The sequence below is a fragment of the Cetorhinus maximus genome, chromosome 14 (assembly GCF_964194155.1).
Source record: "Cetorhinus maximus chromosome 14, sCetMax3.hap1.1, whole genome shotgun sequence".
NCBI lineage: Eukaryota > Metazoa > Chordata > Chondrichthyes > Lamniformes > Cetorhinidae > Cetorhinus > Cetorhinus maximus.
This window is the reverse complement of record NC_135892.1, coordinates 71261168-71285057: the sequence shown is the minus strand read 5'-3', so window position 1 is coordinate 71285057 and position 23890 is coordinate 71261168. Positions and strand designations below refer to the sequence as shown.

At 46.5% G+C, this 23890-nt stretch overlaps 1 protein-coding gene across 1 annotated transcript in view; it reads right to left on the bottom strand.

The window, feature by feature from the left end:
- The window catches only part of kcnk2a (potassium channel, subfamily K, member 2a), a 177296-nt gene that overhangs the window by 34120 nt on the left and 119286 nt on the right, over positions 1 to 23890 (bottom strand). Inside the window, exon 5 of the mRNA XM_078557608.1 lies at positions 10373 to 10510. Coding sequence (XP_078413734.1) covers positions 10373 to 10510 — 138 coding nt within the window. The remainder of the gene's footprint in view (positions 1 to 10372; positions 10511 to 23890) is intronic.

The following is a 23890-nucleotide window of genomic DNA, read 5'->3' as shown; positions in this document are numbered from 1 at the left end:
ATCGCAGTCCTCGTCTGAGTTCTCTGTTGCAGGGCTCATCTGCAATTTCTGAAGAGCTGCCAAACAAGCCATCCTTTACCCTTAGCCTGGCTGCAGCCTACTCATGCCTGCTGACTCACCATGTGCTGATCCTAACCCTATACTAGCCTATAAGGTACATGCAGTACCAATATCTAAGCTGATGGCTGAGAGTGTCAGATCAAGTATCAAGGCCTCTTCACCAATTCTGTTTCTCTCTCTCTCTCTCTCTCTTCCTCCTTGGGGCAGAATTTTGCCACTGGCGAGCAGGGGGCAGGGCCCGCTCGCCGACACGTAAAATGACGTGGGATGATGTCGGGCAGAGCCCCCGATGTCATCCCGCCCCATTTAAATTTTCAGGAAGGCGAAGGCACAGCAAAATCAGCTGCGGGCCCACCGACCTGTCACTGGCCAATTGAGGCCATTGACAGGGTCATTTAAACAATTAAAGGACCTGCCCGTCCAACCTTAAGGTTGGCAGGTCAGCCAGGCAAATAGAGAAAACATGAAACCTCATTCAACAGCGGGATGAGGTTTCCTGCAGGGTTTTAAAAAGTTTAATAAAGTTATAGTGTAAATTTTAACATGTCCCATCTCATGTGGCACTCTCGCTTTTGGGGAATAACCCCAGCCCGCACAGGAAGCGCATAGCACTTCCCGCTGGACGTCACGCTGGGCGGGCCTTAATTGGCCTGCCCACGTAAAATGGCGGCAAGGCCCGCTTCCCTGGCGGGGATCGGCTCCCCGCCCGCCGGAGATTGGGTCGGGCCCACCCCCACCCACCCGACAGGCAGAAAATTCTGCCCTTGGGCTGTTGCGTTTGGGTGGGTGGCAGTTCTTGGGTGTCTGAAAGCAGAAAGCCCAGAAGGGAAAAGTTGGAGTGAGAAAAAGGGGAGTGGGGTAGGAAGCAAGAGTTCCACGGTCACACCATCAGCAGCTTGCTCAAGTTGCCAGGTAACAGGTTGAGCGTGAGCTGTGGGGAATTGGGAAGGGACAGAAGATAGGAACATACCGTCATCCTGAATGTTTTCATGCTGGATGCCATGGGCTTTGTTGCAGCCGGGACCATAATGCTGAGAGCTATCCCCTCAGTAGGACTCAGGAGATGCAGGCATCCTTTTCTCCTCAGGTTCTGATCTGCTCCTTTCCATTGTGTGCCACCTCCTCCTGCAAGAGAGGGGGCAAAACGTCAGTGATTGTGTAGCGATATGTTTGCGTGATATGCCTGCCATAGCTGAATAGTTGGAGGAGTCTGGGTGCAGTGAGAGGTGAGTGTGTAACTCACAGGAGGATGTTTGAGGGTGAAGTGAGTATCTGGATATTAGGCATGGGATGTGAGTGCTAGGGAGCGCTGTTGGGTTAGCGGTGGTTGTGCGATGCATTGAGCAAAATGAGAGGCTGGTGTTGTGGTGGGTAGGAGATGTCATGTGAAGATGCATTCACTGACCTTGACCATCCATGTGAGGTCATTAGACTTGTGGCACTGCTGCCAAGTCCTCAGGTCCATAAATAGGAATTAATCTCCCTGGTCATCTGCTCCCACTCCCTTCGAAGGGTGTTCGGGGAGATTAATTCCCAGTGGCTTCCTGGACCCCCGAGGAACCATGGGATCTCTCCTCCTGCCCATTTCCACTACTAATCTCCAGCACAACATCCATCAGTCTGGAACCCTATTATTCTGTGCAGTTTCCCTTTAAGAAGAGCAGACTGCCTTTAAGAAGAGAAGGTTGGTTGTACCACATGTTATCAGCGCAATGCTTTTTGGTGCCCTGCAGAGCAGTGACAGCCAGCAGTGCGAAGAAGCAACCAGCAGCATGGGACCAGCTCAGCTGCTGCTACAGTCATGGTAATGAGGTGGGAGGAGCCAAGTTAAATGCTTGAATAACTGAGCAAATCAAATTTTAGCCAAACCCCTGCCCCTTCATTTTTATTGATGTCACAGCCAAAAATTCAATATTATTAATCCCTCAGGGCAATTCACCATCCCCTTTGACATTCTTGGAATTTAGGCCTATTCCCTCAACATAACAGGAGGAAATTCAGATTTACAATCAGCACAAAGCCACCTCTGATGCACCAACATTTTGCCAAAGATCAGACAAGGGTACAAGATAAATTCATAAGACCATTTGGCAAACAGGAGGCCATATAATTCATTGCCAGAATGACCCTATTGGAAGTCTCATGCTCAACTGATCAACATCACGCCGGGCAGGATATAAATGAAAGAAAGAACTTGGATATATATCATATTTTTCATGATCCAAACTGCTTTACAGCCTATGGAATATATTTGAATTGTAGTCACTGTTGTATTGAAGGGAAACACAGTGGCCAATTTGCACTCAGCAAGATCCCACAAACAACAATAACATACCTAACAAGTTTTTCACTCATGCTCCTTGTTGGATAAATATTGATAAGATCATCAGGAGAACTTGTCCTGCTCTTCATCGAATAGTGCCATAGGATCATTTACATCTGACTGAGGGGGCATACATGAGCTTGGTTAAATGCTTCAACATCGAAGTATCAAACTAGATTAAGGACTGAATTTTCTCCCCCGTTGGGGGGGGTTGTGCGTGGGTGGGCGGGAGCGAGTGCGAACCCGATCGGCGCCATTTTACGCCAATTAAAGCCAATTAAGGCCCACCAAGCATGACAGTCGCCCAGAAGCGCTCCCTGTGCCGGCAGGGGGAGGGGGATTCCCTGAGTCGGGGCCTGTGCTCTTTCGCGCATGCGCGTCAAAGAGCGCAGAAATCATCCTGAGGCACCTCTGTGCCTCAGGGAGATCAGTTTAAGGTTTTAAAACTTAAATAAAGGAAAAAAAATCCCTTAAAACATGTCTCCTCATGTGCATATGATTTGGGACATGTCAATTAATCTTTTTAATAATTTATATTGAATTTTAAAACACTTTTTTTTTTGTAAAAATATACTTTATTTATAAAATATCTTCAATCACATTCCAAACCATTTCAAAAACACCATTACAAGGGTACAATCCAGGTTAAACTTTTACAAAATGTATCACCAGGTGCATCAGTACAAACAGTATTACAATCATTTACAGCCTTTCATTTTGATCTGTACAGCCCGAGGGGCTCTAAACAGTTCCCAGTCTCTCGGTGCGCTGTGGTAGAAAGGTCTTAGACAGCGACCCTTCCCCATTGCGCCTTTGCGGCAGCTGCCCCAAGCTTTAGTGCGTCCCTCAGCACGTAGTCCTGGACTTTGGATTGTGCCAGTCCGCAACAATCGGTCGGGGACAACTCTTTGTGCTGGAAGACCAACAAGTTTCGGGCAGACCAAAGCGCGTCTTTCACCGAGTTGATGATCCTCCAGCTGCAGTTGATGTTTGTCTCGGTGTGTGTCCCTGGGAACAGCCCGTAGAGCACAGAGTCCTGTGTCACAGAACTGCTCGGGATGAACCTCGACAGCAGCCACTGCATCTCTCTCCAGACTTTCTTTGCAAAGGCACAATCCACAAGGAGGTGAACAACGGTCTCTTCCCCACCACAGCCACCTCGAGGGCAACGTGCAGAGGGGGTGAGACTCCTGGCGTGTAGGAAGGATCTGACGGGGAGGGCCTTTCTCACCACCAGCCAAGCTACGTCTTGGTGCTTGTTGGAAAGTTCTGGCGATGAGGCATTCTGCCAAATGACTTTGACAGTCTGCTCGGGGAACCATCCCACAGGGTCCACCCTCTCCTTTTCCCTCAGGGCCTCTAGGACGTTACGTGCTGACCGCTGCCTGATGGACTTGTGGTCAAAGGTGTTTTTCTGCATCAATTTTTCCACCAGGGACAGGTGGTACGGCACGGTCCAACTACTTGGAGCGTTCCGCGGCAGCGTGGCCAGACCCATCCTTCGCAACACCGGGGACAGGTAGAACATCAGCACGTAGTGACACTTGGTGTTTGCGTACTGAGGGTCTACGCACCGCTTGATGCAGCCACACACAAAGGTGGCCATCAGTATGAGGGCGATGTTGGGCACGTTTTTTCCCCCTTTATCTAGAGGCTTGTACATCGCGTCCCTGCGGACACGATCCATTTTCGACCTCCAGATAAAGCGGAAGATGGCTCGAGTGATCGCCATCGCGCAGGAGTCTGGAATGGGCCAGACCTGCGCCACGTACAGCAACAGCGAGAGTACCTCACACCTGATGACCAGGTTCTTTCCCGCAATGGAGAGGGAGCGTCGCTCCCACATGCCCAGTTTCCTTTTCACCATAGCCACTCGCTCCTTCCAGTTTCTAACGCATGCCCCGGTCCCTCCGAACCATATCCCCAGCACCTTCAGGCCGTCAGCCCTGACAGTGAAGGGGACAAAGGATCGGTCAGCCCAGTTCCCAAAGAACATGGCCTCGCTCTTCCCACGATTTACCTTGGCTCCCGAGGCCAGTTCGAACTGGTCGCAGATGTGCATCAGTCTGCGCACCGACAGTGGATCCGAGCAGAAGACGGCGACGTCGTCCATGTACAGGGAGGCTTTTACCTGAGTGCCTCCACTGTCTGGGATCGTCACTCCTCTTATGCCCGGATCCTTCCTGATGGACTCGGCAAAGGGTTCTATGCAACACACGAAAAGGACAGGCGAGAGAGGACAGCCCTGCCTGACTCCAGATTTAATCGGAAAGCTATCTGTTTCCCACCCATTGATTGAGACTGCGCTACTGATGTTAGTGTAGAGCAGTTGGATCCAATTTCGAATTCCCTCCCCAAACCCCATTTTGGAGAGCACTTCCACCATGTAGGTGTGTGATATTCTGTCAAAGGCCTTCTCCTGATCCAAGCTGATGAGGCAGGTATCCACACCCCTGTCCTGTACATAGGCAATCGTATCCCTGAGCAGCGCCAGGCTGTCAGAGATCTTCCTGCCTGGCACAGAGCAGGTCTGGTCAGGGTGAATCACCAATTCCAGAGCGGATTTGACCCGATTGGCGATGACCTTGGACAGAATCTTATAGTCCACATTCAACAGTGAAATGGGTCGCCAATTTCTAATTTCCTCCCTTTCCCCCTTGTGCTTGTAGATGAGGGTGATGATGCCTTTCCTCATGGATTCTGACATACTACCGGCCAGAAGCATACTCTCGTACACTCCTAGCAGGTCTGGGCCGATCAAGTCCCACAGAGCCGAATACAACTCCGCCGGCAAGCCGTCGCTTCCGGGAGTTTTACTCTTCTCCAAGGACTCAAGGGCCTTAGTCAGTTCATCAGGAGTTAGCGGTTTGTCCAGGCTCTCCCGCGTACTGTGGTCTAAGACCTCCGTGATAGAGGACAGGAAGGACTGGGAGGCCGTGCTGTCCGTGGGCTTCACGTCATACAATCCGGCATAAAAGGATTTGCTGATCCTCAGAATGTCGGACCGTGATGACTTTACTGAGCCGTCTTCTTCCTTCAGGCTGCTGATCACAGAGCACTCTCTGTGTACCTTTTGGAAGAAGAAACGTGAGCACGTCTCATCCTGCTCCACGGAGCGGACTCTGGAACGGAAGATGATCTTGGAGGCCTCCGAGGCAAAGTGCGAGGCTTGCTGGCCCTTCACCTCTTGGAGCTCCTCCTTGACATCGACCCCCATCGACTGCAGCCGGAGCAGGTTCTGCATCTTTTTCTGGAGTCGGGACATGTCCCTCTGTTCCTTTCTAGCTTTCTGGGTGCCTTTGAGGATGAAAAACCTCTTGATGCTTCCCTTGATCGCTTCCCACCAGTGTGTCAGGGACTCAAAGAGGGGTTTCACGGTTCTCCAACCTTTGTAATCCCTCTTGAGCTCCTCAATGTTCTCTGGGGTCAGCAGTTGCACATTTAGCTTCCATGCCCCCCTGCCCACCCTCAGGTCCTTCTCCAAGTGGCAGTCCGCCAGAAGGAGGCAGTGGTCAGAGAAGAACACCGGCTTGACCTCGGTGGATCTGACTGTGAATGCACGGGACACAAACAGGAAGTCTATCCTGGAACGAATGGACCCGTCTGGCCGCGACCAGGTGTATCTACGCTGCGCTCCGTCTGCAGGGTTGCTGAAGACGTCGTGCAGCTTGGCATCCTTAACTGTTTCCATCAGGGATCTGGACGTAGCGTCCAATCTGCTGCCGGCCCTGCCGGATCGTCCAGCCGCATCGATGATGCAGTTGAAGTCACCGCCCAGAATGACCGGCCTGGAGGTCGCCAGCAGCAGTGGGAGCTGCTGAAAAACCTCCAGCCGCTCAGCCCCTTGTGCCGGGCCATACACGTTAATTAACCGGAGTGGAGCGTTCTTGTACATTACGTCTGCTACGAGGAGTCGCCCGCCCACCACCTCCTTGACCTCGGAGACGGTGAAGTTGCCTCCCCGCAGCAGAATACCCAGGCTGGAGGAACGAGAGTCGTTTCCGCCCGACCAGATCGATGGCCCATGGGACCACCATCGTGACCACTGCCTGTAGGAGCTGAGGTGCGGTATCGCACACTCCTGCAGAAACAACAGGTCAGCTTTGACCTTGGCTAGGTAGTCCAAGGTCGCAACACATCGCGTAGTAGATTTAATGCTACGCACATTTATGGATACAATCTTTAAACCCATTTTAAAGCATTTATTCTCCTACCAAACCCACTGTCTCTGAGAGTCCCAGACCTTTAGTCTGCTCCTTCATACCCGTAGTGAGCTCAAATTCCTTCACTTTGGATGGGCTGAGGTAGATCTCCTTGGCCGTGTTCTGCTCCGGTGGCATCTGGAGGTTCACGTAGAGAGCGGGTTTTGAGATGACCTTTGCTGGAGAAGCTTCTCCAAAACTCACCCCCTCTGGGGTGTTGCTGTTCCTGGCTTCCTGGAGCTGGGGTGCGATGATTGCCTCACTGCTCCCAGATTCCAGGGGCTGTGGTTCACTGGCCTCCTCAGGTTGCAGGCAAAGTTGGGGTGCGCTGGTCTCCTTGTTGTCTCCAATTTTCTGGAGCTCGGGTGTCTCGTCCTCCAACGCCCTGGAGCTTTGCCGCCTCTACTGTCGGTGCCGCCCTGGCATTTCATCATCCGAAGAGCTGCTGCCCTTGTCATCCGTGTCGGATGGGAGACGCCTCTTGCCGCTTCTCTGGGAAATGCCTTTGCTTCTTCTTCGCTCCTTCTTACTTTTCTTGTTCTTCACCGTCCGCCACTCCCCCTGCTGCTTTTCCACTGCTGCCTCCTCCTCCATTGATTCGCTGTCCTGAGGACTGGGAGGTACAGGGGGTAGTGCTGCTGATTGGCTCTCTGTTGCCTCAATCTCTTTCTCCACCTTGTCTCTCTCTGTGTCCTCCTTTGTCCCGTTGAGCTCCCTGGGGGCCTTGGTGGTTGGAGTGACACGAAACATTTCTTCTGCTTCCCCCTGGTCGGCTTTGGCTGCCTGTGCGTAAGTACGGCAGCGTTTGGGGCAGGTCCTGTAGAGGTGACCTGCCTCGCCACACAGGTTGCAGCACTTGGCCTGTTTGCAGTCTTTTGTCTGGTGCCCTTCCTGTTTGCAGATCTTGCAGAGGGAGGCGCTGCAGTTGGCCGCCACATGACCAGCCTTGCCGCATGAGCGACAATGCTTGGGTTGCCCAGCGTAGACCAGGTAGCCACGGTTTCCCCCGATAGCGAAACTGGAAGGAGGGTGGAAAATGGCTCCCTTACCATCGGTCTTTAGCGTGACCTTAAACAGGCGTTTGCCTGTCCAGATCCCCAAGTCGTCTCGAATCTCGGTGCCGCTCCCCACCTTATCGAAGTACCTGGTGAGGAAGGTGACCGCGTCGGCGACAGGGACGAAGGGGTTGTACACATGCACCATCACCACACGTTCCCGTTGCAACGGCAGAGAAAAGTGCGGCTCCGCCGTCAGGATCTTCATCTCCGGCAGGTCTCTCTTCTCCTCGAACACCCTCAGGAGCTGGACGCAGTCTGCCACCCGCTTGAACGTCACGTCAATTTTAAAACACTTCATGAAACCTCATCCCGTCCGTGGATGAAGTTTCATGAAAAATGCAAAGGCCGCCTGGGCTATTCACCCACCCATCAACCTTAAGGTTGGACTTGCAGCTCATTTAACTGTTCTAATTAGTTTTTAACAGGCCTTAATAGGCCTTTGACAGTTCAGCAGGCGCATAGCCGAGCCAGCTGAACTGAAAATCTAAATTACGTGCGGTGACGTCGGGACGCCCACCCGACATCACTGCGCGTCATTTTACACATCGGTGAGCAGGCCCCGCCCCCGCTCGCCGATCAGAAAATTCTCCCCTAGGTGTTAAAAGCTCTGAACAGGGCTCACCCCATAACCTTCTGACTCAAAGGCAAGATTTGCCAGTAGCTCTTGGGTGGTGGGATTTCTTGATCCCCGGGGTCCTTGATCCTGTGGAATGCTCTGCACTGCCTAGTTTAATGCCTAATTGATGCTTAGTGTGTCAGGCCTTAAATGGAGCTCTCACTAATTCTCCAACTGCTGGGCAAGACCCCTGAAGCCTGCATTAATTTTGCCCCATGAAAATTTCAGAGTCCGTGGGTGGAATTTAATGCCCTTCTCTGAGGCAAGTTTGGTGGCAGGGAGGGCATTTAACCAGGTGGCGACCCAGATGCTTTCCTGACAATGTGATTAAGTGCGGGTCAGGAAGGCTCCTGGACATCCTTCCCTCCCTGCTGCCAATTGAGGCCCTTAAGTGTGCAATTAATGCCCACATAAGGGCTTCATCCGAATGCCTCTGGTATTCACCAAGGGAGGGTGGGGGACTCTCCATGCAGGAAGCCCGAAAATCAAATCTGCTGGGGTTGTCCACTCAGTGCTCCCTCGCCTCCATTAAATACTGCTGTATATAATCTCCTACACAGATCCAAGAACTGCACAGATACACATAAAAATAAATAAATACACATAAAAATATAAATGTTTACTTTTATAGTTCCATAGTTCTAGCCATGCCAACAGGTGTTGGAAAATTAGCACACTCTCGATTTGGTTCAACATTTCCATGGTGATGACTGGCTGGACTGGACCTTATCATTCTACCTTCATGCAATATTAGTCATCCACATGCTCCAATGCTTGAAAATCAGTGCAAGGAGACTGAAAAAGGGCATTTTATAGGACTGTACAGACACAGTCTTTTTTTTTTTAAATGTCCCTATGCAAGGTGCACTATAGTAACTTTCCAAGGTTCCTTTGAGAGAACCTTCCAAATCCCCAACCGCTATCATCAAGAAGAACAAGGGCAGCAGGCAGGAGGGAACATCACTACCTGCAAGTTCCCATCATCCTAACTTGAAATAAATGTTGTTCCTTCAGTGTTGCTGGGTCAAAATCCTGGAACTGCCTCTCTAACAGCACTATCGGTGTACCTATATGCCACATGGACTGCAGCAGTTCAAGAAGATGAGGAAGTGAAATAGATTATTTTTTTTCATATAATGTTGTCTCAAAAAGACCACCACCTCTTCAAGAGAAATTAAGAATGAGCAATAAATGCTGGCACTACAGAAATGCCCACATCCCATGAGCAAATAGTAAAAAAATGAACAAAATGTTACCTTTTCACATTTGTCACCTCGCCCCAAAAATGATCCCCAAATGTAACTGCATCTCAGGCTTAAGCTTAAAGAAAAACTAAAATCTAGCAAAACATTGTTTAATAATTTAACAAACTGTGCTAGAAGAACCAAAGGAAAAGCAAATGGTTTGGTACCTGACTTTGGGAAGTCATTCAATGGATGTGAAGTATTTTGGCCCACCTTGTAAACCTGCTCTGGCTGTTTGAAACTCAGGGGAATTTATGTTGAATAGCTGCCCCAAATCAAATCAAGTATACCTAATCTACGATTTGAAAAGCATATTAATTAAAAAGTTTAAACTAAAAATACATGTGCAACCAAGTGTGAAGAAAAGGAAAATGAAAAGGCAGGAATGAGAGTGGAATTAAATATTAAAGCTTAAAACCCTTATTGGATCTATCAGTTGATCACTTGATTCCTACAAGGGGAGCTTGTGCTTAAATCCCACGCTTGTCTTTTGAATGTAATTCCTCAATGGTTGCCACTTCCGGTCACCAGATGGATCGCCCAAACCGTCCACCACAAGAAAAAATCTGATGTGAATGAAGAAAGTTCAGGGCATCACAAAGCAATGACTATGACAGTGATGCAAGAAGGGATCTATGGAGCCATTAAGGATCAGACAAAAGAGATTTAAATGTTTTATTTCAATGAAGCTGCTTTTAAAATTCAAGCTTATTTGCAATATTGTGCTAATCACCTCTAAAAGATTAACCTGATTTACCCTTGTTTCAACCTTTAAAAATTAAAGCTTTGTCAATCCTTTTGAACTTAAATTATTCAAGAAATAAAACATAATCATCACGTTCTTCATGTAAATAAGAATACATGAGTACCTTCAAACCTTCAACTTTGAATTTTGAACGTTGTTTGGAAACAGTCCTGGGATTCTGTTTCCTCTCATATTTTCTTGTATGAAGACTGTGGTGGAAATGAGCAGTTTGATGGGTTACACTTGAGGTGGATGAAGAAAGCTTTGAGAAGGGATCAGGACAGAAAAAAGTAAAGGAAAAGTAAGCTATATTACAAATCTTATACTTGTGTACATTTCTTGCCTACAGCACTTGCCTTCTTGTTGCCATGTGTTTACTATATTTTTTGTCTGAAATTTTCCATTATAAAATCCCATGCCCATATTTATAATGGAAAACACCTATGTAAACTTTTCACACTGACTGTGCACTTGGCTAGTAGGTTGCACAATCCATCTATTGATTTCTTAAAGATTATTTCCAATTTATTTTACATCCACCATTTTCATCTCAGTAACTAAATATTTCGTAACAATATACTTGAATTTATCTATAACACCACAATCTTTATCTTTTAATATCTCATTAAAGTATTTACTGGAAGGCGTCAATATTTGTCAAAAGCCTGAGCTTGATCTTGACATTTTTGCCCAGGGCTGTGATGCTGTGAGCAAGATTAGGATTGTTCAAACAAAGCTTCTGCAGTGTACCCAAATGTCCAGGGCACATCAGTACTGTTCAGTCAGCAACACTGAGAAATAATCTTTCTTTAGCCTTGACAATTTCTGCTCAGAAGTTTTTAAATTTATTTGAAGAAAAGCTGGAAGTCAAATGTCAAAAGCTTTCCTTAAGTAAAATTCATAGTGTTGCTTTTTACAGTGATGTGTGAGAAGAAATGACAGTTTTCTGATAAACATCTGTTGTATTTGTTGTCTTGTGTTCAATAACCTTTAAAAAGTGAGACTAATGCAGAAAGAAAAATAAACTGAAACAAAAGGGTGGCTAAGAGAGAGAAAGGTGAGGAAGTGGAATAGATTATTTTCCTTCATATAATGTTGTCTTAAAAAATCACCATTTAAATTTTGACGCAATTGATTACTTCCAGCTTTTGCTTCCAGTATTTTGCTGAGAATGGTCACTACTAATGGCTTCCACCCAAGAGACAGAGGGGAGAATTGTTACCTTTACACAGTAAAAAGCTTCAAAGTTTGTGGTGGATCTACCCCGCTCAAACTACAGCAGAATTCCACCATACACACAATTGACAACTTTCAGTCACAGGATGCCAGTCAGAAACAGGAAGGAGAAACAGGAGCATTCCCCATGAGCCACAAAAGATTTGTGATCCCTTCCCTGGCCACACCCCTGAATGGCTTCTCCCTGCCCCAGATCAGACCTGACCACCTCAGCATAGGAGCTGGTGGATTTCCCTCTCTCCCCAACTGAAAAGCTACAGCAGAATGCCCAATTGGTGCCCACCATACTCATGTGGCATTTATGTAACTCAAAGCCAAATTTAGTTCAGGTCTGCATAGAATGCCACGAAGAGCCATCTCTCCATTGACTTTATGCTTCCTTTAGCTCTAAGTTGAATTTCTCTCATCACCTATGAGATGAGGGGATTGGGGAAGGAAGAGGCATGGAGAAAAAAGACAGAGAGGCAGTTTCATTTCTCACTCCAACTTGATTTATTTTTTTTCCAAGTTGAATATTGAAAGCAAACAATCCTCTGAAGGAGACAGATAGGGAGGTATGTGAGGAGAAAAACCAGTTGAGGGTTGGTGCGTCTCCATGCAGCCACTTGTCATCTGCCTTTGTTTTGAACAAGTGGGACTGGGGGAGTGAATGAAGAATTAAAGGTCTGGTGAGTAACAGCAGTGCAAGGGGAAAGGGAGAATACAAGGCTGGAGTGGGTAGGCCAAAGGAGAAAAGATGGCACAGTGTTGGGATTGAAGGTTTAGTAGGAAGGCAAATGAATAGCGCGAAGATGAAGAAGTTGGGCATGTGGTGGGATTGAGGCGATAGAGGGAAGCACACATGGATGGATGAGGTGATAGCAGGAGAACCACTGAAAGCCACATTTTCTATGAAACCCCATTCCAAATACAGCCTGCAGCTTTAGTAGTTGTTTTCCCTGCCATATCACAGCACCTGGTGTGGTATGCCTTTAAATAGGTATGTCCATAATCTGTAAACATGATCAGACAGTGAATTGGGATAATTGAAACAATTTAATATTAAGATTGATATCAAGGCGTTCGTGAACAGCCTTAAAGTAAACAAATGTTGTTTTGAGGGCTTCTAAGTATGATAGGAAATATAGCCAGTACTGTGGGAACCAGCTAAGAATCACAAGCCATAAACTTAATGGCCTTCACAGCTTGGGTAAACAAGAAGTTAAGGAAATAAGGAAATAGACAGGGAGTCATTAGGCCCCAGACGCTCACAAACTATCAAACTCTTTCTGAGGCCAAATGCTGAGATAACAGGGAACATCTGCAACACAAGCACCCCCACTCTTGATTAGGTTAGGTGATGTATGTGTTCAGGCAATACCGGTCATTGGGGGTTCTAACAAACAGTATTTTGCTATGTGAGAACCAAGGGCTTTAAAATTGTGAAACAGGCTTTACATTACTGAGAGGTCCCTGGGAACGCAACCAGGATAGATCTGATCTCTCCCAGCATATGCTTGAATAAAACCTTTGCTTACTGGAAACTTACAAACTCGAGTGGTCTTTTTACCACAGCCACAGGATATGATGTCACAAGTCACGTGATGTGGAGTTAGACTGTGCCAGTTGACCAAGCAAGACATGTTAGAGTAGGAGCTCTCCAGAACATGTATATCCTACTGCAATCTTCATTAAAAGAAATTACAACATAGCCATAAAAGAGCTCACAACATTTTCACCAGTTCTACCTGAGTGATTTGTGATCTTGTGTTGAAGGATAGAAGGAAACACATGGTGGCAGCTGTTGAGAATTCGAAGATCTGGAAGAATTGCAGCTGCACAGCAGTGTTGCAACTTCCAAAACTTTTCTTCTTTTCCCAAACTTCTACAGAGTGTAAAGCACCACATGCAACACAGTAGTAGCACGTTTAGTTCAAACACAAAAAGAAAATCAAAACGAGAGATCACCCACAGTTCTTTGAAGTTGGGAACTTCAAAGAAGCAAGAAACATTGGGCGAGCTCCAAATTCAACTTGGGACTACACCAGCATATTGTGAGTGGAGCAGACGCTGTCAACAGAGCTTCGGGATATGAAGCATTATCGGCAGGCAGTGCTCTGTTGGAACAGTGAGTTACTGTGCAAAGAGGCCACCAGATTGGTAGCAAAAGGATGTGATCAGTCAATTTGGATCGGGCCAGTCAGGTTGATTCAAAGACAGGCTTAAAAATGTCTAAAAAAAAGGCCATTGCACCAATTACAGATAATCGAGGCGTGGCGCCGTTTGTGCCAAAATACTGCTTCGTGGATGGGGCTTAAAAAAACACGCAAAGGGGAGCAACAACGCCACAGACCCACAGTGCCATGGAGTCCCAAAACAGGGCATGGCAAAAAAAAAAGTAGTGAAGGCAGCCAGACCTGCAAAACATTGAAACCTTGCTGTGGAAGAAAGCAGGAAAGCTTCTTCCCATCTAGAAAACCATGGAAAATCCTGGGAACATCAGTAATATGTTGGTAAAATTCCCGTGTATGAATTGAAAGGCAATGAATATTCTTTCCGAATTCAAACCTTTCAAACAAAAAATAGAACTGTGCTTCATTGATTTGACTGCATCAGAAACAGATAAAAACAGTCAAAATTAGAATAGCTATCAGAAATGTGGGGCTTCATAGGCTAAATACTTCAGGGGAAAAACTTTCCCCCCCTCAGAGGGGAAGTGCGGGAGCGGGCGCTGGCGGGCACGCCTCCGATCGGCACCCCCGATTGGGGGCACGCCACCATTTTACGTGGGCAGGCCTTAATCGGTGACATCCGCCAGGAAGCACTGTGCGCTCCCTGTGCGGGCAGGGTGGGATTTCCCTTAGCTGGGAGTGCGCAGTTTCGCGCATGCGCGCGAAAGAGCGCACAGATCTCCCTGAGGCAAAGTGCTACCTCAGGGAGATTAGCTCTGATTTAAAACTTTCATTAAACATGTTTAAAAATTGTCCTTGCCATGTCCTCTCATGTGACACTGTCAAATGAGTTGGGACATGTCCATAAGTTTTACTGAAACCCTTCTTAAAAATTAAAATACCCTCATGAAACCTCATCCTGCCCGTGGATGAGGTTTCAAGCTTTTTCCGAAGCCCGCCAGGGCTCCCGGTCTGCCCGCCAACCTTAAGGTTGGACAGTCAGGTCCATTAATGACCTTAATTACTTTTTCAATGGTCTCAATAGGCCGTTGACAGGTCGACGGGCGTGCAGCTGACTCAGCTGCGCCCCCGCCGACCTGAAAATGGAAATCATGCAGGGTGACGTTGGGAGGAACACCCGACGTCATCCAGCATCATTTTATGCCCCGGCGAGCGGGCCCTGCCCCTGTTCGCCAAGCCGAAGATTCTACCCCAGGTTTATCTGAAGATGATCAAAAAGACCCTCGAAAATATGGACCGCACTCAGAAGACCAACTATGTGTGAAAATCAATTTCAGGATACATCAGCTGGCATTTATGACATAGAAAGCAATCAAAAGAGTCAACTGACCAATTTGTCACTTGTTGCAGAGCCAAAGGCTGGGACTGCAACTATTCTGAAATGGAGTTATCTGAAAAAATTGCAGAGCTGGTAATAGCATTGACACCCATTGAATCTTTTCCAGAAGACCTCCTAGAAAAGCCAAAACACTTTATTGAAAGATGGGTTAATACGAAGCTATCTGTATAGGCCAACAGAGTTTGAAAGCACTAGGTGCATCTTCAACCATTGGCACAGTAGCTAAGATGCCACATGGAAGATGTGGGCTTCTTTTGCCACCAAGAAGCTGTCCAAAATACCAGAATCACTGTAAGGTTTGTGATGTTAAAGGGCATTGGGCATGCCAATGTAAGAAACCCAATTTAGGAGGTGTGGCAAGAGGTCATGGGCAAGCCACAACCAAGTAGAAAACAAATGCAACACACTGGCAGCAAAAGAGAATGTGTGAGGCATAGGAGCAAGTGTTGTACACAAAGTCGCTAACAAAGCAGACAGAATGAAAAACAATGATGGCCAAGCCCTTACAAAGGAGAGCAAACAAGCGTTCCACATTGTAAACATTACCAGGTCCACAGATGCAATTAACCGCTGGAAGCATTTGCAACCATTAATACTGTGTGTCCTAGTAAGATTGGAAAGCACACAGTGAGGGTCAAAATCAATACCGGGACAAGTGTCAATATCTTTCCCTAAGGATACTAAATGATATGTACCTCCTATACTGGAAGGCAATGGTACAACCAACTACAGCTAAGTTAACTGCATTGAATGAATTCATTGCATTTGTACGACAACACTGAAATGCAGCTACAATCAATCGGCATGGCGGTCAACAGATCTTTTATCTTGTTGATATGCAAGGTCCATCTGCCATAAATCTACCAGCATGCAGAGACCTCAAGCTTGTTACTATTCATGGGATCAACAAGAACAAGAGCGGTTTTAAAGGTGATGCTGTCTTGCACCTAAAGGAAGATGCAATTCCGCCAACAGACCCTCTGAGAAAATGCAATATTAATATCGAAGACAAATTAAAAGTCAAATTGAACAAAATGGAGCAGGAAGGCACTATCTGTAAGGTTTCCTCAGACACCTTGAACAGGTTGCTGAATCCGAAGAGTGCAGATGTTTCATTGGATCTGCAAGTCGATTCACTGGATGCAGAAGTTGAAAATTTGATGGGGTTTGAGCAACACAAATGTCAACAATTGCAAGAAGAGACATCCAAAGACCCAGTACTCTAGGCACAGTGGAAAACCATAACTGAATGTTGACCTGATACCATGCAAGAAGTATAGGAAATGTTAGGCTATTTTGGGCCTACTGAGATAAATTAGGTATATCCAGAGGGGTAATATACCTCACTCCGACCAGACATTCTGACACAACTAAACCAGACATATATGGACATTGAGCGCACTAGGCATCTGGCAAGAGAAACGGTATACTGACCAGGGATCAGCAGAGATAAAGAGCAAGCGGTGAGACTCTGCGAGACTCAGGCACACTAGCCTAACCAGCACAAGAAGCCTCACAAAACTCCACCACACCAGTAGACCAGAATTGCTGCAGACTTATTAGTGTTTGTGGTGACAATTTCCTATTGCTGATGAATTATTTTTCCAAGTTTCTGATAATTTGACAATTACACGGTATGCCAACCGCAGGCATTGCCTGTTCACTGAGTGCCATTTTCAGTTTGTTTGGGATGCCACAAGGAATTGTCTTAGACAATGGTCCTTGGTACATGGGCAAGCCATTTTAAATGTGTTTGAGAAGTAAGGCATTGATCATGTTACTTCATCGCTGCATTATCCTCGATCAAATAAACTAGCGGAACACATGGTTCGTACTGTTAAGTCCTTAATAATTAAGTGCTGGGAAACGAAGCAAGTCTTCCACATTACAATGTTACACCACTAAGTGCAACTTTACCTTTGCCAGCTGAGCTTATGCTTGGAAGGCAAGTTCAAATGACTCTTCCAAGCCATCACCTATCCAAGTTTCCAGCTGTACAAGACAAGTTACTGGAAAAACTGGAGAGGGTGAAGGATATACATGACCGATATGCAGGCACAGAATTGACCATAGGACAGAAGGCTCAAGTTCTACATTCGACAGAGGGGACCTGGTTTCCACTGAAATAACCAAGATTTGTTGAGAGCTGGGATCCTATGAAGTAGTGACAGCAAATGGAATGACATTACGCAGGAATTGATGTCAACTCAGGGAGGTATCCAATGATGCAACAACCAGCAAACCTATTGCAAATAGAACACGTTCAGAGGTGAGATCTGAACACAGCACTGTGGAAGATCACGGTGAAGACAGCCAGCACAATGTTGTTGTACAAAAAAGCAGTACACCTATGAATTAAAACCACTGCAATAATGGTCAGAGATCTGAAAGAAGTTGACGGTGACCAGATCAGGTCACTTTAGCAAACCACCCTTACATTTCAGAGGCATGTAAATTCGCAATGCATGAAAGTTTTGTTGCAATGTAAACAGTGTTAAGACATCCTTGTTATTATTTGTTTATTTATTGTAAGTGTGTAATCACAACTTTGGGAAAAAGAGGAATGTTGTAGTATGCCTTTAAGTGGTCCATAATCTGTATACACCATCAGACAGGATATGATGTTACATGTAAAGTCATATGTAGTTGGAATGGATTAGTTGACCAAGCAAGATGTAAGAGCTCTCCAGGAACGTGATATATACTACTGCAATCTTCAAATCAAAGAACTCACAACATAGCTTACCAGTCCTACCTAAGTGATTAGTGAATTTGTCATGAAGGATAGAAGGAAAAACAATAGCACCCACCATCTCATCCCTGACAGGGAAGAAGAAAAGAGGGAAAAAAATGAAAGAAAAGAAGAGGAAAGGGAGAAAGAAGAGAGAGAAAGAGTGGCACAACCAAAGAAGGAAAAAGAGAAAAATTGCAACATGAAGTCAACAGAGACATATAAGAGAGAGAAACCACAACCTAGAAATTCATTGATGCCACACCTATTTTACAGGTCTAAAACAGGTATCTCAACATCCAGTACAGCAAGATGCATTCATGTGCACTCGATGCCAGAAATGTATCACCTGCCATATTGATAAAGGCTGCTACATAGGTGTCCAGTGCTCACGTCTGAATAAGCATAATCGTCTTTGTATATGCAAATGGTAGTAACTGTTTCAGGCCCACTTTACAAATTCATTAGTGATTGACCACAGTATACTGAGGCACTTTACAACCAAATAAATGTTCTTAAAGGGACCGCTGGAGGCTGCCTCCTGAAAGGTAAATTGTCACTGTTTACTTGTCATATTACATAAAGTGTTTTTTTTCAATACATAAACTCTTACTGTCTTTTTAAATTAAATTTACTCACAAAAAAATTGTCTTAGTCATAACAGGAAAGCTAATTACCTCACGTAGTATAAGTGTCTGGCACATAGAGGGTTAAGGTGGGACTGAGCATAGTACCACCTACACAGTGATGTAAGAAAATACATGACTAGGGCAGGATTTTACATCCATCGGGTGGGCACGCGCCTGACCCAACTGGGCATAAAATCTCAAGCAATGACGTTGGGCGAGCGTCCCAACGTCATCACACACTCTCGCGATCTTTCGGTCGGTGTGCGCACGCAAGAGTTGGCAGCGTGCTCGCCGACAATTAAGAGGCATATTAAGGCCCTTAAAGTATGAATTAAGTTTTATTTTTCGCTGCCCGCTCAACCGTTCAGTTGGCAGGCGGGCGAATAGGCAAAGCGGCCTTTTCATTTTTTACGGAACCTCATCCGCGGACAGGATAAGGTTTCCAACGGTAAGTAAAAAAACGCAAAAAAAAATTTCCACTTAATTTTAAACATGTCCCTCTTCTTGTGACTGAGTCACATGTGGGGACATGTTTATGTCATTTATTAAAGCATAATTTTCCTTTGTCAAAGTCTTCAGCTCTCTGAGGCAGCTCTGTTCGGGGCCTGATCTTGGGCAGTGGTCTATTTCGCGGCCACTCCCAGGCCCACCCACCGCAGCCGCCTAACGAAGGGAAAATCCTGGCCCTAGCGTCAGTGTGGTGTTGAGCAGAGACATGTTAAGACCTAGATATGGAGATAGCTCCTTGCCTGTACCCTTTACTGTACATATGTATACGGTTACAAGTATTTAATAAAGATTTGCTGTTAACATACAAAAGATTATGAAGACTTCTTTAATAGACACTTCTGTAACCAACACCAAGTCAACACTGTTGTTTTTCAATTATTAGCCAATTTACCATCTACAAGATGCACTGCAGCAACTGACCAAGTCTGTTTCGACAGCATTTTTCAAACCTGTGACCTCTACCAACTAGAAGGACAAGGGCAGCAGATACATGGGAACACCACCAACTGCAAGTTCTCCCCCAAGTCACACGCCATACTGACTTGGAACTATATTGTCATTCCTTCACTTTCACTGGGTCAAAATCCTGGAACTCCTTTGCTAACAGCACTGTGGGTATCCCTACACCACATGGACTGCAGAAGTTCAAGAAAACGACTCACCATCACCTTCTCAAGGGCATTTAGGGATGGGCAACAAGTACTGGCCTAGCCAGTGACGCCCACATCCCGTGAAAGAATAAAAAACAACTTCATTACTGCTATAATGAAAATGAAGATTACCCGTGCTAGAAAAAATATATAGGGCAAGAAATTGGTTCACACAGTTGAGATGAAAGTAGGCAGCATGCAGATTTGGTGCTACTGCCTCAATTACTGCTATTAGCATTAGGTCTAAGTAGCTCTTGTGCTGGTGGCTGCCTCTGCACTCAGACGGCCAGTCTGCATGTGCTAATAGCACATGGTGCCGCCAGTCTTCTGATGTTAAAAGCAGTCTGTCCCGCTTAAAGTGAGCTGCACTGAATTACAGGAGACTGTTGATGAATACTATCGCTGCAATTATACAGAAGGAAAATAGAACACCAGGGCAGAGGAAAGGTTCTGGTATCACAGAGGTAGCACTGGAGGCCTTGGTGGAGGAGGTGGATAGGAGGAGAGACACCATGATTCCACAGGAGGGGTAGGCCAGGAGGACCTCAAGGACACCCTCAGAACAGATTAGGAGCAGCTGGGCAGGGAGGTCAATTCCCAGAGTCAAAACCCAGGGACCTGGCAGCAGTGGCATAAGAAGTCTAATGACCTCTCATAGGTAATTAGGTCAGTGAATGTATCTTCCAAACAACACCAGCCTTTCATCTCCAACATCTCACCCCCATCACTTACACTGAAGAACTCACTGGCACTCAGGACTTATACCTAGAATCCAGATAGTCTGCCTCACCCTCACATACATACTAATGCTGCCAGCCTCACATTCCCCTCTCACTGCTTCCACATTGCTCCAGCTATTCAGCCAAGGCAGGCACATCATCCAAATACAATCATTGATATTCTTCCCTCCATGTCTTGCAGGACAAAGTGGCACACAATAGATGGGAGTAGAGCAGAAAAGGTGGGGAACAAACATGCCTGCATCTCCTGAGTACCACAAAGGAGATTGGTTTCAGCATCATGGAGCCAGCTACAATTGAGCCTGTGGCATACAGCATTGCTAAGAACATTGAGGAAAACGGCATGATCCTACCTTATGTCCCTTACAACTCCCAGCACACTTTAATCCTGCTGTCTGGCATGATGAGCAAGCTGCAGATGTTGTCACCCTGGGCCTTTTGCTGAGTGCATTAGCAGACCTGCCAGACAGCATCCTGTCATTGTTAAGGAGAGTGCAGAGTCCAGCACTAACATGACACAGGGCATTGTGCAAAACCTGGAGCTTATTCTTCCCAGCACGGAAGCGATAGCCCACCCCATGACTGCACTTGCAGACCCAGCGTGATGCAACGTCTGCTCGCTCCTATCTCAGCTTCTATTGCAGCACAGGCAGAGGTCATCCAACATCTCAGTGCTGCAGTGGACGCTCAGACTGAGGTCATGAGATCCATGCTTGCTGCCATGCAGGCACAAACTGCTGCCATCATGGCTGCGGATCTCAGTATTCAAACACAGCTTGCAATCTCTTGTGACATTCAAACAACCTGGGCTCCAAAAGACTGCTAACATTGCTGAGGTGCCGTCCTGGGGGAAGTTGCAGTGGCCGCATGAAACACAAGCCTGCTGTCCTCTCTCAGAATGACAGCATTTGTGACCCACACTACTACACTCCAACATTGCTCTTGCTGTTGCTGCTCAGCCTCCAGCCCACACTGTTGTCACTCTTGCCAAGATAGTGCAGTCTGATCAGGCCCTCGAGGGCAGGAGCTGCTCAAGGACATCCTGCAAGGCCATCTGTAGTCTCCCCGGTGAAAGTCAGCAGCCTTCCAACAGCCATGCTGCAGCCGCTGATGTATCTCAAAGGAGGAGCACCTGGACAGGCGAAAGCACTCACAAGACAGGCACTAAGGAAATGCACAAGGATGAATAATTTATTTTTGTTGTATAAGTAGATGTGTTTTGGATAAAGATGTGACGGTAAGATTATTGTTGGTGGCTTTTATTGCTTATCTTAGCCAAGGGGGCCCTGTGATGAGACATTCCAGATAGATGGTAAAGTGGGGAATAGTTAATCCATGGTGGTAAAGTGAAGTTCTCAGATGGCATGTCTGGAGTTTAAGGGTCCCAGATGCAAACTCTCTGCCTCCTCTTCCTCCATCTCCTCCTGAGTTGACCTCCGGATCCTGGTGATAATGGCTGTGCCTTCATAATGGTGATGTTTTGGAGGATGCAACAGGCCACCACAAGCTTGGAAACATGCTCTGGTGTATACTGGCGCCCCCACCCCCCCAAACAATCCAGGCATCAGAAGTGTTGCTTTAGTATACTGATGGGCTGCTCCACAATGTTCCTACACCAGCTGTCCTCAGTTGGTCAGATGGTGCAAGGTATAGGGGGATTATCCCTCGTCTCTTTGTATCCACCCTCTGGTTTTTCTTAGATGTGCAAAGATGGCAGGAATGACCAACTGCCTCAAGATGAAGGCACCTAGACTGCTGACAGGATAGTGGACATTGACCATCAATTTGATCCATGCATGGTCATACACCAACTGCATATTGATGAAACGGTAGCCCTTGCGATTCCTGTACCTCTCCTATTGAAATGGGGGACCTGCAGAATGTGTGTAGTCAATGGCTCCCTGCACCATCAGGAATCCCACTAATCTTGGCAAGGTCATGTGCCCTCTCATCCTGCTTCTCCTTGCTTAGGGAGAATACAATGTAAGTGTCTCTTTTCACATAAATGGCCTCCGTCATTTCCCAGATGCAGTAACAGATGGCATACTTGGATGAGTTAGATATAACATACACACCCACCTAGAATGATCTGGCCATGTATAAGTTTAATGTGACTGTGGGATTTATGGCCTCTGGCAATGCCATCCTCACCCTAGTGTGAGGCTCCAAATCCAATGATGGTGTGTGGCTCAGTGACTACCACCTTGTTAAATCTGAATTGCCTCAGGTACTGCACCAGAGCGACATGGAGATTTAGGAAGTGCTCACTGAAAACCCATGATGGGTAGGGCTCTCTGTGGAGAGTTCTCCTCCCCTCTCTTCGCAGAGCTTCTCCTCTCTGAAGCTTCTGCTCCATTTCTCAGCCGTTTTGCAGATCCAGAGGCATTGCAACAACAACCCCATACTTCGTGCAGACTTGGGTGGCCAAATCCTCTTCCCTCCCTAGGTGGATGCATCAGTTGACCAAAAAACCTCCAGAAACAAGCCACAGTACTTCGACCTGCTGCAGAAGTAAGTCAACAGCATCTCACCTGCAAGTTGGAAGTCTGCCCCTTTAAATAGTGCTAGTTGAAGGGTTCTTCATGCAGCTGAACACATGTTCTCTCTCCACGGCGTACCCATGCTACCCATACCCAGCATGGAGCACCATGCACTCTGTACCAGAAGTGACTGGCAGCCCGGTCTGTGCCATTTTATGACTTCAAGACTTCCATAATTCCAGCACCAGTAACGCTACAGTGCTCCACACCGAGGCCTTACTCTCTTTCCGGTGTAAGCAAAATCTTATTCCTTTTGCCCATGCATCTCTTCCCCTTCTCTGCACACAGCCATGATCATTGAAGAAATACCACTGTGTACTTGCAAGAACTACACTCACTTCTTTCTGCACGAGGAAACCAGGACTTCCAAGCATAATTCATTACCATAATCTGCATGCTCTATCTTTCTGTCCTCAACATTCTCACAAAATACACCTTCATCAATGGGATAGGCAGAGTCCAAACAGGCATATTCACCTTTACTATTTCATCCTATTGCTTTGTAGGAAAAAACTGCAAATAACAGATTGCAGAGGAATACTATTGGAGAGAGCCTTGCTACAATAATGAATATCAGCCCACACAAGGAAATTGTTTCACAGATCCAGTGTTGGGTTTTATGAAGCAGGCTGAGAATGTAAAGCAGGATACTTGGCTGCAGCCCTGAATTTGCATTACACTTCTTCCTTTTGCATGTTCCATCATACTTTGTTCCAAACCAATATCCCATGCAAGAATTCAACATTGACAACTGCTTAACAATGGCAGCGATTTATGAACTCGCTTCTCTCCTTAGGTATGTGACCAGAAACTACAAAAGAGTCCTCCCAAGAACAGCCGATCAGCACCTCACCGGGCAAGTAAAGGAAAGTATCTGATTCAGGGAAGCATCGGCACAAAACCATCCACATGTTGGGACATAGATAAGGCAGCTGGATGGAAGCACTCTGGGTTTTCACAGAACAAAAGTAATCACTAGTCTGAGGTTATGGCATCATAGAAGCAGGAACCACCGGTTGAGAGCACCGAGTCATATCCCTCCCTAGTTGTTGACACCAAATATCCATAGAACTGGCATTTAGCTTTTAAAAGAAAC